The sequence below is a fragment of the Ptychodera flava genome, chromosome 4 (genome assembly GCF_041260155.1).
Source record: "Ptychodera flava strain L36383 chromosome 4, AS_Pfla_20210202, whole genome shotgun sequence".
NCBI classification, from domain to species: Eukaryota; Metazoa; Hemichordata; class Enteropneusta; family Ptychoderidae; genus Ptychodera; species Ptychodera flava.
The window spans coordinates 29,731,339-29,748,996 of NC_091931.1; the positions used below are offsets into that span (position 1 = coordinate 29,731,339).

The window sequence follows — 17,658 nt, forward strand, 5'->3', positions numbered from 1 at the left end:
TGAGAGTGTCTGTTAAACACAGATCAAAATAAAAACAGAGACACTTATACCGGTGCTACAACTTTTCGTTATATTTGCATTATCTTTTAAATATTCAGATACCATAAGGCTGCGATGATAAATTGAGCATTTGCTTTCTCCACAAATGATTTTTGGAAGTTGAACAACGAGCTGTGATTCACGAGCAGCGCGTCTGGACACGAGAACAACTGTTTTAGTCAACACCTATAGCGTGGTCACGAGGGCTATAACGCCTGTTTTTATTACCCAGGGCGCCATCAGTCTGTAAAAAGTCGTTATTGCCCAAGGCCGAATAAAGACTAGCCAATAGGTGTTATAAAACATGCTCTGCTGTCTTTGTGATCGTTTTTAATGTGCTTTGATGTGCTTTGCAACAAGTTCCCTGCCAGCCAACAGAGGTATCAGTGATGCCAGTTTCAATACAAAACGAAGCAGAATGTGCTTAGCATACCGAATGGAGGTCGGAGTTTTTTTTTCGCCAGAATCTTTTTCGTCACTAATATCTTCTTTCTGCGCTGTTGTAATACAAAATCTTGTTCCTATAAAGGTAGAATGCGCCTCAGGGACCGATATTTGTATCTTCAAACTTTTGCAATATTATTGTGGCCTACCACTTGTCGGGCCGCGGGCTCCTTTTGAAGCTTATCGAGTAAAGAATGTTTTCACCGCCTTAGTTTTCCGAAAATCGGGAACTATATTTACCCAATACAGATAACACGGGGATGGCAGCCATTTTGAATTTCAAATATCGGTAAATATTGGGGAATTTATTGCTCTAGTACCAAACTTTGCAGGTGAACCCTATTTTATTCTGACTTGAAAGAGAACGGTTAAAACTTTGCTGGAGGAAAGTTTCAGCGAAACTTGTAATGTTTCATTTTCGAGGAGCGAACTAGTTTCAAAGTTGCAGACGCCGATCAGTTGATAGTCACGTGATCGGGTACTTTTTCTACACTCTGTTTCCGTAGCGAAATCATTGAAACCATTACCCTCTGACGTCACTTTTTCGAGTCCGCGGGCACTAGACTAAGTTGTCACATGACTTCAATCTTCTAGCGAATCGACACACAGGGTGAGCATGTCAAGCGTGACAACCAATAGGAGTTTTAAATACCCTCAAAAAGTTGCAGATGATGTCCAAAAAATTTCCATGTCCCTTTTTTGCCCCCTGTGAAAAGTTACAATAACATACGTTCGTACAGTGAGCGTAACACGGCATGTCAGATTTTTTAAAAATGACACCAGATACTCTTTTTTCTAAGAACTTCGCAAAAATCTTTCACGTATAATCGTTTCCAACGACAAGACCCGCTTTTTGTTTCGCTGGCGTTTCGCGGGAAAATTACTTGCGGCTGAGCGAGCCCCACTCGACGACCGTTTTAATGATGTTTGATCGGACTTACGAAGTGTAACGCACTGTTCCAATTAGAGTCAATTTATTATTAATGTGACCGCATGGAGGAAGGAAGTTCAAAATTTGCTAGAAACACACAATGGGGCGGGAATCCTTAAACGAGAAAGAAATGTGTAACGCGTACACACAAAGAAGTACACAACGCCTACGGTAGTGGTTAACACTATCATCGCAGACATATCTTGCCACTGCTTGTCATCGTGAATGATATACAAATACGCATGCGTTATTTTCGGAGTAAATTTCACTATTTGAACGCTACAGTGGCTTGCAGTTTTGTGCGAATAATTCTAATTGTTCTTTTCTGTTAAACTTAACTTCTATTTCGTAATTGTAACCACTTGGTGTTTGTTGTTTCACCTTTGCACAATTGCGACGAAACGCCCCGGAAAAGACTTATCCCCGTGCGTATTGATGTCCAAACAAATCCATCTCCTTTGGAACAAGCTTACATGAGGCCATCCCTAGATCATGCGTACGAACTCTTTCATAGCCATCGAACAATCAGTTTTAGAGGCGATTTTCACGAAACAAATTTTGACTTTCTCAAAATCGACATTTATCTACATAAATAAATGCACAGATATAGCTTGTTTTGTATTAAAAAAATGTCGGTCCATAGTTTGCGGCGTAGTCAATCGTGTATAGTTAAATGACATTTTGAGGTGACATTCCCAAATCAAATTTCTTCATGTACGCAAATGCCCTTCTAATCACCATATAGACCTAACAGTGGAGTACATTGATATCAATTGTCAAACATATATAAATATATCAGGGCAACATTTTATCAATTTTCTATGAATTTTTCTGTAATTTTTCATGATTTGGACCAAATACACATAATTTTTTATGGGCTGCACTTTTGACCAAAATTTTGGGAAAAATCTGAAAAAAAATTATCCAGATCTGTAAGAAATTGTTGGCGTTGTATGGTATAAATGCAAAAAAATCGACTTTTGCACTCACAGGGTTAAGCAATTGCATATGGCGTCTGTTGTGTCTGTTCTGACGGGGTTGAATGTTTTGCACTGTGTGTTCTGCCCGGGCATCTTACGCGTGTAAATATATCAACAGCACCCTTGACCTTTGGTATTCTCACCGTGCAAACTCAGTTTATTGAAGAGCGACAGCTTCTCTATGCCAACCGATGACCTTCTGTATTAGAGCTAACCGTAAGTATTCATGTAAGAGAAATGTTTGGTCTTCTGTTGGATTATTGAAAAAAGGCGACCTCTTGTGGCCAAAAGTCAAATTGAAAAAGTTGGATCTGCTAGCAAATTGTGGGTGAAGGTCTTCGAAAGCTTGACTTCAGAAAAGACTGTTTTAGCATTACGAAACCTTCATATGGTAATTGTATCTTTGAACACTAGGAAATTCAGTGTAGGCAGTCTTTACTTGAGGAGAAATAAGTTTATGCCCATTTGTTAATTAAACACCATTCTGGAAATATTCTGTATTTATATAGCAAGTCATTCATTGTGTTGGGCAATCTTTGACGACGTGAGCCCAATTTGGTTGTTTGAAAGGTGCCTGGGTATACACACCAGTTGAACTTTCGGCATGAGTAAAACTACACGAGTTCAACGTACCTCTAAAGTTCAGTTGCCTTGCCTTCACTGAACACAGTATTGCTATATTACATCATTACACATGTTATTAAATATGTAACTGAGCTAATATTCAGAATGTCATGGCAACCAAACATTCAGCATATGTACGATGAAGGTATCGCAAAAGTTAGATCAAATTCAGTGCATTCAGCTTAAGGTGGCCTAATTATGGAAATTCATTGAGCGTATGAATTGCAACATAGTACTCATAACAAAGCAGGTCAAAAGTGAGCTCTGAGACAACGCATTCCGATTACATGCACTCATTGAATATACACATGAACTAATAATCGGTATGTCAATCTCATCGAACTTTCAATATAACTAAACCCGCGCAGTTGAGGACGACTAACTAAACCATTTCTGCAACACACGTAGATACACTCAGACACACGTATGAAGAAAGTCGTGACATAGCCCAACTTATTTGTATAAAAGGAACTTTTATTGGTTACAGCAGTGGAAGTTTGCAGTGAGTGGTTGTCAGAAATGAGTGTCAGTAGAGTTCTCATTTATCAGTTATCAATAGTATTTATCCGCTTGAAACAACATAGACTAACTTGCACAGGTGATACAGCTGCCGATAAGTTTGATGGAATGGCCTTGTTTCATGGTTTCCTCCAGTAACCCTGTAACCAATGAACCAAATATACTTTGAATACAGCTCGATCGTTTTCTATGTGGAGAAAGACTTGTACAGAGGAAAATTCAATTGAAGCTTGAACATTTGGGAATCACCATGCAGTATTCAGTTTGTTAACTCCGTGTATAGAAGGCCATGTTCACATCATTGATGCTGGTGAAAACACTTACCTCCGAAGAAAATGTTTATAAATGTACTTGTGATCAGTTAAGCCAACTAACTAGATGCTGGTGTACCGTGTAAACGGGAGTTAGAGGGGCCATAAACCAATATGACAAGTTAATCATGTCGATCATAATTTACGATCTTCAAGAGTCAACGTTGCATGGTTACTGTTCATGTACAGTGTACAGTGCCAAGGTCGCAGTGTCAAATTGACTCAGATTTACAGTGCGTGTACTCGGTGCGTGAATATCATCACACCTGTGCGGGAATTGTTTGTAAGCAAGCAATACCGTCACTCTATAATATTAGTTAAATATGTATGATTTATGACACACTATCTTAACATTATAGATATGACTAGTATGGTGTCAAGCAAGCAACTTCTTTCCGCCCGATTTGCATTTGTTTTGGAGGACCGACAGTCAAGCTCCCTCACGCTTTCTCATAAATCAACACTATCTCGGCAGACATGCGCGCCCTACTTCAGAGAAAAGTTCGTGACACTTCAATTGAAACTTCATTAAATCCGTCATTTTTTCTGAAGGTTGTTGGTAGGCATTTACGAAAAAATAGCAAAGCTCGCCCAGTCATAAAATGCGCTCCACACTGGATATCAATAATAACTGTACAGCACACACTGTACACCGTGACTGTTACTTTACGAAATTTCAGTTATGTAAAACTTTTCAAACCACTGGAGAGCGGTGATCAGTGACGACATAATATGCAGGCTCGAATAGCATTGTTCGAATTCAGGTGCCCTCTATCGCGTGTCCATGCTAGACGTACAACAATCTGCGATACAAAGATTCGTAGGGAAGTCAGAGCAAAATTACAATTGAGCGTCCTCCGATTAACCCCACTTACGAAGGAGGAGGGACTCACGCGAAAGACAAGTTAAGAAGGATTCTATTGTCTTTCGCAAAGTGACTGATTGGTCACGACTCTAGCAAATACAACATACATTTGCATATTATCATGCCATATCTATTTATTTGTCTTTAGTTTGTCTTTAGTTAAAACATAGACCCTCGAGGGTCTATGGTTAAAAACAAGCCTGATGTTATCGTTCAAGGGCTTGCATGTACAAATCACATGCGCAACCATCGAACATTCAACTTGACGTTGCTTTTTCAGTTTTCAGTAAAATTGTGACGCCAGGTAGTCAACAGGTCAACTGCCCGATACATCACGTTTGTGTACATTCCCAAGTTGCTGAATGGCTTATAGCTTGCGCAAAAATGGATCCATGTTTCAAAAGATCTGCGAAGGAGAAGCCGTCGTTTTACAACTTAACTGACTTGTCCGAGATTGAACTATCTCCAGGATGCCGAAAAGAGAGAAACAATGTCTTTAGTTGTCTTGTCTGATTTCATTCCATTGGCGTGAAGTATCAATTTCATTTCAATAGATTTAAGCAGACATAAGCAGAGCTGAACAGATGGAATTTGAAGGGAACAGCGTAGCTATTTTAGGTGCTTTAAATAAAATTATTTGTTTGCCGTCCACGTGCTGGCCATGGAAGGTTTCTAGAGAAAATTAAGAAAACAAACACAATACTAGTACTGTTACGAATAAAAATATTTTTGTTCAAGAAAACCAAATAAAAATGAGCTTATGTTAGTTCACTTGTGTTTTTGTCTGTGTTTGTTTTTCCCCTGGCTGGCTGGTAGGTTTTTTAAAAATCCAAGGACGGCAAAGAAAGAATTTTCTTTAACCCTTTCACCCCCAGTTCCCTGTATACAGGTCCAACTTTACCATAGAAAACAATGGATTTGGGACAAACCATGGTGGTGAAAGGGTTAAATGGCCCTACTATGTTTGTCAAAGTAAGCTATAGGCTGGGAAACAATTACGCAGTGCCTTGCCTAACCAAAATGAATAACTTTATGAACTTTTCTTGGCCTACATAGGCAACATCAAACTCATTTTTCTTCATCAATGTCATCTTGTTTCTTTATAAGGATGTATATCAGATAAAAGACAAATAAAATGGTTATTTTGTCCTTTATCTTGAGGTGTGTATTGCTCATGCGTGGATAAGCAATGACGTTAATTATCGCTTCGGCCTTTCTTCCTAAATAGCCACCGTATGATTTAGGAATGTAAATTTGAAAGGTTTATATTGTTTACGGGTGATCAGGTCACAAGCTACGTCATCGATCAGGAAAACAATGGAAGGCGCTCTACAACACACGAGTTCTCCTTAAGTTGATTGTGCTTGCCGTTAGAAATAAATCTTGGATTTCAGTGGAATACAAAAGGAAAAAAGAAAAAAAGAAAAACTCGGTCACGTTCCAAATATGTCCTTGGAAATTGAAATTGAAACTTTTAGATATTGACGTAGTTCACAAGGCGTTTGATGCAAAGAACACACGTTTTTCCAAAAATAAAATTATAGAGATTTAAGTAGAGGGATATCGGTCTGCTCATAGGCTGGTTGCCCTCAGTATTCCTTCATGATATACGAAGTTCAACACTACGGGCATTAAAGAAATCCGTCGGATGTATAATATATTTGACAAAATATTTTCATTGAAAGTTTTGGAGATTACAATTAACGCAAATGCTAATTGTCAGCGGAGAGGACATCGATGGTTCCACTACGGAATAAAAAGGGCACAATGTGTTCTTCAGACTTATCACATCCAAGAGATCACGTGATGGTGGTACAAACAAACCCATGTATAAAAAAGCGTACGCGAAATTAACGAACTTTTATGAGCGTTTTGTTCATAACGTGATCCATTCGAATTCCGGGTTTAATCTTTTTCAAATTTTGATGAAAATATCTAAATGAAACTTTTCAAAAACATTTGACATATATAATTGAACATGACCCAAACGCAAGTAAAATATTTACTGCAATCACCAGAGAATTATTTTAAATAGACACATGTCTAAGGTTGCATTTCACAGAACATCTAGAATTTATGTTTTTCTTGAAGTGAAAAGTGAATATACTTCATCTTCTATGTTGAGCGACAAAATTGATCTTGTGACATACGGATATTTTCCATTTTTTTTTCAATTCAGAGAAAAAAATAGGAAAGTCGACGTCGTTTGTGGCTTGATTGCCCTTTTAAGGGACGATGGCTGTAACTGTTGTCAGAATGTCAACATATTTTTTCCACAAAGCTTCTCAATAAAGAATGTTGGAATACTGAGTATTTAGCCATGCAAACACAACACCTCCTGTAGAATGTACAATTTCTGTTGCTGACAAATGAATTCGAGTACAGCGGTAAGCTAAGTTTACAACAAGAAAATCGGGCAAACGCACAGGCAGCCTTGCGAAGTTGAACTCTGTTCTTTGTTGCTAGGGCAACAAGCAGAACAAAGGCATTAAAAGACACTGTGTGGTACAGCTATTAGATCTTTAATAAGTGCACATTCTAAGTGACAATTAAAGTCATTATTTCATTAAACTTAGAGGTAAGACTCAAGAAGTATGGAACCGTTCAGGACAGTTTTAGATATTAATAGAATCCTAGGGATCCAATCACTTCAAAAAATTGTGCCTCCCCACCCCTGCTAAGAAAACTCCCATTGTTTACATGTTAGTTTCTCTGGGGTCTATGACTTTATACAATGTTCCGAGGTGCGCCAACTGCCCTTCAAGAATACACAATAAATTTTCCGCTCCACTGTCTATGCTTCGAGTCGATGTAGCACATCGGAAATGTATAATAGCAATGTCTATAAAACAATTGAATGTCTGTATATATAAAGTATATTTTCTCTCCAAAGAGCGACTTCATGTAAATAGAACATGTAAATAGAAATCTATTTTCGTCTTTTCACTCCAAGTCGGGAAATCTCAAAGAAGTTAAGTTGTGACGTGACAGTGACAATGTCCTCTTGGGTTAAGTCGTTAACTCGTACGGTCTATATAGTCATGATGATCGCACTTCATACAATGAAGGCGATACCATATGTTGCGTTTGCATCGATTGGTCACTGACTTTCTTAAAGAAATGAATGTAATCACAGGGCATAATTTTGAAATAATTGAAACTGCAGACTTGAACTAAGTCTAACTCAAAATTAAGGTGGCGTTGCATAAAACACAGCGTTATCTGCTCAAAATCACAAGATTCATTCAATTTTCATCACTTTGTTGACTCAAGATCAAAATATTGGTTAGGGCACAGAGTATTGCAGGCAGTATTCGTCATTTATGATCAATCAATCAATGTCATGTATTATTTTTTTCATAATCCAAGCCTTACCTGTGTCGTGTACCAATTACTTTACCCTCGCTGTCTCTGTATAGTATTTCAAAGAAAACAGTCCATACCTGTTAATTGCCCTACCCTAATCCCCTTCATTAATTTGGTCTACCGATCACCAACGAGGGGGCTTATCGCCCTGACCAAATAACTCGTTAGCAGCTCATCCGCGACAAGTGTAAGGCTAGCCTTGTAGAATAAAAAAAGAATATATGACATTTATTGATCATAATTCCCAGACGGATAGTGCCTTCAATACCCTGTGGTTAGGGTTACCTTTTAGCATGACAATCAGTCGTAAGTTGGATTAGAAGTTTTTACATCATGTACTTCAAATACTATGCAACAAAAGAAACAATTTTGTTTGGCAATAAATTTTTTAAATTTTGAATAAGAATGACTTCAATTTTGATTATCATGATTTTAATCACTTTTTGAATGTCAGTCTTTCAAACCCTGCATTTAAGAATGAGAATAGATAATGCAAAAGATAATTGCCCATTTTGCTACATATACCTTAGTTTGAAATTTAATAAAGTGGTATCAAGTTTTTGACCTAAATTTATTTCTATCATTAATACTAAGATTGAGGTTTTCTACCCCAAATATATACCCATTCATCCTTCGAGTACACTGCTGCTATCATATCATCTTTGATAAGAAACGTTGCTTTAAAAACAGTATGTTTGTTAGTTCAACGCCACTTTAGACGTTAAAAACAGGATCAATCATCCCGCCGATGTTCCATTCGCGGCGAGCGCCCAGTCTGGTACTTCGTCCAGCCCCAAAAGCCACCATCCGTAAGTGTTCATTGAAATGTTTACCACGGTGAGACAAATAACATTCATCATAACGCCAGTCTTTATCTATAAAAAAAAATCGTTGAATTTTTTCTGTAAGATCGTTTTAACCACGCAGATAAAAGCTAAATGCAATTTTACGTTTCTAATGACAAAAACTGTTACAGCCAGAACATTTTTGTTCAGAAATGAAAAAATACAACAAGCAGAATTCTTTAGCGTATATTTCTCAATGCAACATTACTCTGAAAACGTTTACTTTGCGAAGTTGGCGGGTATAGTAATTTTCAAACCTCTGAGTCCAAACGTATAGTAGGCTGTATTTGAAAATTAAAATTATGCGCGGTCTAATACAGGGAAAACGTCGACATAGTCGTTCATATCGACGGAGATTCGATGATGCACTCCAAAACTTCCCTACGTTTCACGAGATAACTGAATCTTACCATTTGGAAGGTTGTAACGCTCTCGAAAGATATTACGAGAGCATTGACGAGTGAGCCGGCAGGTAAACAGAATGCAAAGTTGATAGATAACGTCATGGACATTACTAAGTAGTAGGGGTGTATGCCTTGGGCGAGAGCCTGTAAACCGGAAGAAGGACACGTGAAATTATGAACAAACTGAGATAAGGCTGCGATGAAGTTCAAACTTCCGGTATTATGGAACTTGCGTTTGTAAAAGTGTCACCGGAAATTTTTGTATTTATTTTTGTGACCAATTAGTTAGATGGTCACAGATTCTATGTATACTGGTAAAATACTTTAAAAAGTATTATCAAATATTGAGGATTGGATTGTGTTCATTGTTGATAAGCGATTAATTCGAGTACACAAAATAATGCACGTTATTTTATCCTAAAGGATACAGTAATCGGAACTGCCCTCAACGGTCGTAAGGGACCCATATCACCAATGTAAACACTGTATCCAAGGTACGATGGTGATTGATGAAAGTTAAAACATGTCTGTCATAATCTACATCGTATGATTTAAATGTATCAGCTATGATGATGAGGTGCATCTAGATATCGTGCACGAAATACATTGATTGTAAACAAAAAGCTCGCACAGGCGCAGTTCCGACGACTGTTTCCCTTTAAATAAACAAACTTCTTTCTCCTTCCAAATTCTGCTTTTTTGTTTACAAATCCAGTATCCTTCTCAGACACTGGATGATATCCTTCCGCATTTTGAAGACAAAATCTGTTCATTACCAACATTCGCTGCACGCTATTGGAGGCTGTTTTTGAATATAGGTTTAGAAATTTACTGACTCAGAAAAATGCTACGTGAATTAGCTCAAAAAGTACACACTTCGTATACTCACAGTTTGAGTTAGTACTGGTATGACGATGGCAATTATAACAGAAGAGGTCATAAACTCCGTGAGGATTGAACAGACGACGGTCACGATCAGCATCACCAGCCAGGGTGAAAGTTCTTTTAAAGGAGCAAACTGATCTTCTATTGAACTTGTTAGTCCCGTGACCTTGAAATGGGATTCAGAGATTAGAAGAGCTGGCGAGATTGAAGAAATGGTTTTGGAGAAGCAAAGGAGAGAGTTTTAGGGTGTTTTGGATTACTGTTGCATGGACAAAAGCTGGTAGAGTTGATCACATTAAGCGTTCTGTCTCCCCACTTACCCATGGCCAATGCGCCTCGGGGACAAATAGTTGGACTCTTAAATTTTTACAATTCTTTTCTGATCTACCACTTGTGCATGGGGGCTCATTTTAATGCTCTTGGAGAAAGAAAAAACTTTCATCGGTCTGGTTTTTCGAAAATCCGAAATTTAATTTTTTCCGGATTGAGTTAACACAGAAATGGCGGCCATTTTGAATTTCAAATATCGCAAAATGTCGGGTAATTTGTTTCGCTAGTTCCGAACTTTGCGCGGTGACCCCTGATTTTTATTTTTGATTTCGTAAGAGAATGATTGAAAGTTTCATTTAGGAAAGTTTGAGCAGAAGTTTAAGTCTTTCACTTTTGAGGCGCATACTACCTTAAGTAACCCGCCCCGCAAACATCAATTAAGGCCCTTTTACAAATTGGTGGCAGCGATGAAAGGAAGTTATAGAGAAAGCGAAAAGTGGCAAGGGAAGAGAGATTTTATGACAGTGATGTTAAGGAGAGTGCTAAAGAGACGAGACGCACGAAACTGGAAGCATTAAAACATCAGGAATCTTTTCGTTTCATTTAGAATCGAACGAAATAGCTGGTTAGTTGCTTTTCCTGCAAATACTTTGAAATTATTTGATACTTTTAATTCGGTGAAATTACAGACTGTTGACTCTGCACGCCTGAGACCCACTCGACATCACAATTGTGCAGAATGGCGGTGCTCCTTACTACCTTCATTGCTTGCACTGTCGATAGAAGTCCGCCAAGGTACAACACTATCCCCCAGGGTACCGAACTCTCGCTGCTTTTCCATTCCAGCAACCCGACGTACGGTTTACGATCATCTGTGGAGAAGAGCGTTGGTATATCGCAAGAACTTGATCACAGTAACAACATGATGTCACTGTCAAAACCAGACAAAATTTCACATGATTTATTTTTTCGATACAATATCGTAAACAGCAGTACAGATTCCATCGACTGGTACCCGGCTTTTGTGTGAGGGAGTACGTACATTCAAAGACATGGTTGTCGATTTCTGGAAAAAAAGTGTCCCTTCGCCTGAAATGTTTATGCCCGTGATTCATGAAAGGATGATAGTGCTGGTAACTGCCGCTTTGAGAAAACATATTACTGCTAACCTCGAATGTTGATGGACGGTTTTTCACCAGGTAAGGCATAGCAGATTAGAGCAACACCGGCAGTGACGGTACTGACTTGCACGTACCTACAATGTATACATAACATGAATAATTTATCGTGACTGTCATTAATGTTAGACACAGTAAATGCTATCGATGGTGTTTTTGCAAAAGTATTTTGTGAAATATTTTTGAAAAGTTCACAACTCTCAAAGTATGACATATTCTGGTATATTCAAACAAACCGATTGTGCAAATTCCTTCCAATGCAACTACAGAAACTCGCGTTACACTTTAAAACCTCGATGAAAATTAGTACGACACTTCACCATCAGTTTTAAAGCATTAATTAAATGAAAATTTTAACTGCGTTTGGTGTTCATTAAAAAATATGATTTGAATCGGATTTTTTGACTTTCAATGTTGGGATTTCATGGTTATAATGAAATTAATATATAGGTTTGTTCGTATTGACGAAAGAGGGCATTTGTTTTTACTAGCCGAGATGCAACTAGAGCTCAGTTTTGAACTCTATTTCTACTCACCCAGGCATAAACCACGAACTCCATCCGGGCATGAAATTTGGGTCTTCGAAAAACCAGATCACAATTAACACAAGGAATACGACGATAATCATTTTCTCTGCCCATCTTGTGAAAAAATGAAACACAGAAATCGAGCTATTGTTCTGTACCATTAGAAAATAAAGCCTTACTATCACCAAATATTCATATAACTGAAAATGCGTCGCAGTAACGGGAAGGCTTTTAGACACAAAAGTGCAACATGTCTTATTTGCACCAAAACAAGTGAGTGATTCTTGGTGATATTTTGTCAGCAGAGGTAAACCAACCAGAAATCAAATATATGCATTGACTCTTACTTAATTGGTCCCAACTTTTCGTATTCTCTTCGGAGAATGCGGACAATACCCGTCTTCTTTGTTGCCTTTGCTTTCCTTCTACAACATCTGACGACGCTTGTCCTAATTCAAACGTGTGTAATAAGGTAGGAGCAATGATATAATAATATAGGGTTATATCATTTCTCAATGATTCACTCAATCAATTTTGTAATCGGGTTTACCGATATTGTATGCAGAGAGTATACCCGAGTACTTAGTACACACAAAATTAATATATATATTCACTTATTCTATTTTCTTATTGATCTTTGATTCAGTTATTTTTTTCCTCACAAGCAAATTTTGTTCACCTGTAAATAATCGAACTGACTATATAAGGCAGACTTATTTCACACTTGATTTGTTGATAGATGTAAAATAATTCAATACTTTTGCGTTTTGTAGACGCGCATTTTCGGATCATTGACATCAAATTCTTGCAGTAACTTGCTATCCCTGTGTTGACGATGCAAATTTGACATATACCTCTGAATACAGTGGAAAACCCAAAACAAAGTGGGGCCGGATATTTTTTTGCGTGTGGTCCTCTAGAATCAGGCACAATCGCTGCACATGATACAAATCATCGGCAAATGATGAAAAATGAAAAACAGATCGTGTAGTACAAGAAGGCGTAATATAAATTCTCTTTGATAAGGCATAGTAGAAATTCCCTTTGACGTTTATTAATAACAGTATATTTCTGTGATAGAAAGATTTCAGTCTTGTTTCTATGGGATTTTTATTGGGATATCTCTTACTTACTTCAAATCTAGATAAAACAACGACAGCCACGCCCATCCCAGTATCAGCGATACCAGCTGATTCGGCGCAGAAAACAGTACCCAGTCACCAAAATTCACTTTCGCTTCGGGACCATAATATCTGATAACACACAAAAATGAAATCAGCAGCAGTTCCAAAAATCATGAAGGGAGGCCCATTGTAAAGCTGGTGCAAATTCCAAAAAGCCAATCCCATAGTCTTTCTTTTCAACATTTTTCATCTTTCAGATATTCAAACAAGCACAAGCATCGATAAATGCATGTGAATACTATCTCAGCATTGACTGAAGTGTGTCACAGCACTATAGTTCATACAAATGATTGACTGATGTGTGTTAAGGAGCCTCGTGTAAGTAGCCCGGCCGTTAGCAATCTTTCAAAACATAAACCCGTTACTTACATTTCTAAATAAGTGTTCATTAGAATCTGTGTTACAGTTCCCACCATGGAGCCAGCTCCTCCTATTGTGGTCGAGTAGATTAACCCAAGGTTGAAACATGTTTTCAAGTCTTCATTGGAATATGTTGGCTCCTTTGGAATGCATGTTTCAGTGAGATTGGCTGTACTCTTGACAATGTGACCTTCTCTTGGAAATGTGATGTTTTCCCTGTGACGCAACATCAAACATTTCCCCTATGTAATTAAGGTAGCATGTGCCTCGAAAATGAAAGAATCAAACACTTTTGCTCGAACGTGGCTAATGGAAACTATCATCCATTCTCTTTCAAAATCAAAAATAAATATTGTGAAATTTTGGTGCTCAAGAAACAAGTTACCTTAAACTGACAGATAATTTGAAATTAATGAAAATGACCGCTATCTCTGAGTCAAATCTATGGGGAAAAATTACATTTTCTATTTTCATAACCTAGTTTTATTTACTCGAAGATCTTCAGAATGAGCTGACACAAATGGTAGATTAGAAATAAAGTATTGTAAAACTTTGAGGGTCCAAATACATGTCCCCGAAGTGTATTCTAGGTATACCTTTGTAGTGTACAACAACTCCAAGAAATGTGCTACACGGGACTGGTATGAGCAAACAACCCTAAAGTAACTCGGTGCACGGATGTGTAGATATTTTGTAGGCGGGATGGGACAGTTGGATGTACAGATTCGATTTGACGAAACTTGAATACTTGAAAGGGAGACTAGAAAACTGAACTAAAGAGTAGGGACGATTAAGTAACATTGTTGATAAACATCACTAGAATGCGTTGGAAAACCCAAGATTACCGCTTCATCCCGTCACCAGCGTCATCAGCTTTCAGAGAGAGATCTTCAATAGGAATGTCCTGACAACTTCGGTTCTCGTCATCGGGGCTAGCCTGTACGAATGAAGAAATCGCGGTAGGTTATTCCGTATGTGGTGTTGCCTTTCGTTAAAAAGGGGCGTTTCATCATATATCTTTTATTTTTACAGAAAAAAGGTCAGTAAGTCAAATTACAATTTCGGTTGTTAAATTCAGACAAAAGAAGCAAAATTTATGATCACAGAGACTGTATGACTTATTATTACAATGTGCATATTTCATTAGTATAAGTACTTTCTGTTGCGGACGCTTGAAAAGGTCAATAGGGATTAGTGTGGTCCGTGGCCAAACACTCAGAAACAAATCGCAGAACAAGATTCAGACATACACAGGTAAAATGCTCCCGGGGGGAAATATTCAAATCCTAAATATTGTACAACGCTGTTTCGGTCTATCACTTGATGGGGCTCATTTTTAAGCCTCAGAGTGAAAAAAACCTTTCCACCTGCTTGTTTTTGTGCAAATATGAAATTTAATTTTTCTCCATGGAGTTAACTCAGAGTTGACGGACATTATAAATCTCAAGTGTCAGTAATAAGAGCAATTTGTTTCCCTAGTACTAACTTTTGCACTGTGCCCCCTGCTTTTTATGCGTGATCTCGAGAAGCTAGGAATAATTTAAAGTTTCCTAACAGAAAGTTGTGCAAAACTTTTAAGCCTTTCAATTTGTGTACTACCTAAACCGATGTGATCAATTTGCGGGTTTTTAAGGAGTTTCGTAATACCGATACAAAGGTTATGAAAAATAGTGATTTATGTATCACACGTATCGTTCATCTAACGCTGTAGGATTTTGAAATATGTCACTGTCATTTGGATGGCGGTATCAACAATGAATTCACAATCATAATACCTACGTCTTTGTCTGAAGCTGCCAGCTGATCGACCAACGCCGAGACAATGGGTAACATCATAGAAACCAAGGCAAGGTTTAATATCCACATTGAGAAAAAACCGACCACGGCCATCAAGGCCAGCAATAACCTGAATCAAAGATGTTAACAATGAGTTGTTGTATTTTAACTTGGTAACGGTGATAATAAGCGAGGGTGTAACCAATTATCGTCATATGCACAATCCCATGGGCAGGCAACTAAAAGTGATCATTCCCTCGCTATAATATCCAATTTACATATAAAAACTACCATAATGTTACAACGGAGGCAACTTTGTCCGTTTTATAACGCGAAATTAACCAATAACATGCACTTTTGAAAACTTTGTGAGTTTGTGCGTCTTATTTTCGTTGTTGTTGTTTTTTCTCGCGCAGAGATGTGTTGATTTGAAATGCTGCGCTTATCGTATACAATCTGGATAACGTGCAGCAATGTGCGCACATAATTTTGACATGCAGCTTTCAGTTCAGTGGACCTGGTTAGATAATGTCGACACATTTATACACGATTCATGAAAATTTATAGTATCAATGCTAAAGTACGAAGTACAAAATACCAAGTTCAAGCCCATTGGCTCTCAATGGCTGTTTGCTACATGTTAAATCCAGAAAACACGGCCTTATCACTTCAGATCAGATAAGATGAAAAGTTCATCATATGACTGTCTCTATTAGCTTTGTTAAGTTTTAGTGAGAAAAGGTGCACCATATCTTGAAATATAGCATTACATGTCAAAGTTTTCAGCTCTATCGATAAGAACCAAATTTATTGAACACTTGATCTTTACTTACCATTTGGGATCTGACCCAGCTAAAAGCAACGCCCTGAGAGCTATTCTGCGGTGAAGCCCATAATTTTTCACCGCTGACGCCATCAGAAGTACGCTGATGAAAAGAATGCCGTACTCAACCATGTAATACTCACAGACTTCCGCCATCGTCATGATTTCCAATAAAGGGAGCAGCAATAGGGGTATCAATCCTACCACGGGCAGAGGTACGGCTTGCGTGATTAGCAGCACAAGCAGAATGCCCACAACATAGCCACATCTTGCTTCCTGCAGATTTATGTAGATACTAATTAATTATGTTCCTCTAAAACGTTTTAAACCCGTGGTGTCATCATCCCTCATCTGAATACCTGAAGTTCACATATGCCGACATCTGTTGAATAAGGATTTATCCAACGTCCGAAGACATAGCTATCAACAAGGCTTTATATAGGTGAACACAGATAAAGAAACAGTTGTATCAAAATATATTTGAACTTCAACTACACAGTTTCTGAAAAAGTAACGATCTGACCATCGCTTAAATTGCGTGCACACCTTTCTATGCCGACTTAGAAAAGCTCACGATACTACATATATTGCTTACCTTTGATTCATAGTTCACCGCCAACAGTGGGCACATCAACAATGGCGTCAGTAAAAATATCAAAATATTCCTCTTATAGTACACGTACTTCCAAAAGTCCTTGCACGAGGACATGGTGGATGTGGACGGCGATAGTAAAGGATATAAAATTAGGAGTCTGGCGTCGAAATTGCCGTCAGCTAGAAAATACTTTATCCTAGCTAACTGTTGACAATGACCTACTGCATGCCGTCTGGGAGTCTTCGTGACTGTGTTTGCTTAGGTTACGAAGCAAGACGGAGCGACAACATATCATATGCAAAGTCTTTGCTAGATGCTAGGTGTGACTACTCGGCGTGGCTCGACGACCTTAACCTTTAATGCGCAGTAACAATATAAATTTTCTAATATCTTTTGTTTCACACTATCAATATGAGTCATCGCTATATAAAAGTTTACAGAGGGGTGTTTGTAGGGTTGGTATAACTTTTCTCCTATCGAAGTGTGTCGAATTTTCCTGAATTCCAAATCCTTCCAGCCTTAGTAAACATCTCTCTTGGTACTTTTTGCGCACAAACGACTCGATCTGTTAAACACAGACATGATGGAAAACAGTTTTTTCTCCTTGTCTGTGGTTAAAATGCTAACATTCCGGCGTACATGTAGCTATAGGTTATACTTGGCAAACTGCACGGCTCACGGATATGCCAGTGTAAAAACTCAGCGGAACTCCGTTAAACATAGGTAAATGCG

The 17,658-nt window shown here is 38.1% G+C and overlaps 1 protein-coding gene across 1 annotated transcript; it reads right to left on the minus strand.

Moving 5' to 3' along the window:
* Window positions 1–8,548: 8,548 nt before the first annotated feature.
* Window positions 8,549–17,347, minus strand: LOC139131425 (Na(+)/citrate cotransporter-like). Its single transcript, XM_070697460.1, has 13 exons — window positions 16,927–17,347; window positions 16,342–16,607; window positions 15,512–15,638; window positions 14,578–14,669; window positions 13,742–13,948; window positions 13,322–13,441; window positions 12,536–12,637; window positions 12,198–12,302; window positions 11,653–11,738; window positions 11,243–11,355; window positions 10,218–10,379; window positions 9,335–9,472; window positions 8,549–8,954 (listed from the first exon to the last, which is right to left on the minus strand). Exons 1-13 carry the CDS (start codon window positions 17,038–17,040, stop codon window positions 8,817–8,819), a joined length of 1,770 nt encoding a protein of 589 aa, XP_070553561.1. The 5' UTR covers window positions 17,041–17,347; the 3' UTR covers window positions 8,549–8,816.
* Window positions 17,348–17,658: the final 311 nt, after the last annotated feature.

What these genes read in the sequence shown, in the direction of transcription:
- LOC139131425 (XM_070697460.1), bottom strand. Translation starts at nt 17,040, where the DNA reads ATGTCCTCGTGCAAGGACTTTTGGAAGTACGTGTACTATAAGAGGAAT. An exon ending in GCTGGGTCAGATCCCAAATG is followed by an intron (nt 15,639 to 16,341) that starts GTAAGTAAAGAT and finishes TCTTTGATTCAG; the next exon opens with GTTATTGCTGGCCTTGATGG. An exon ending in CGACAGTGCAAGCAATGAAG is followed by an intron (nt 10,380 to 11,242) that starts GTAGTAAGGAGC and finishes TCCCATTTCAAG; the next exon opens with GTCACGGGACTAACAAGTTC.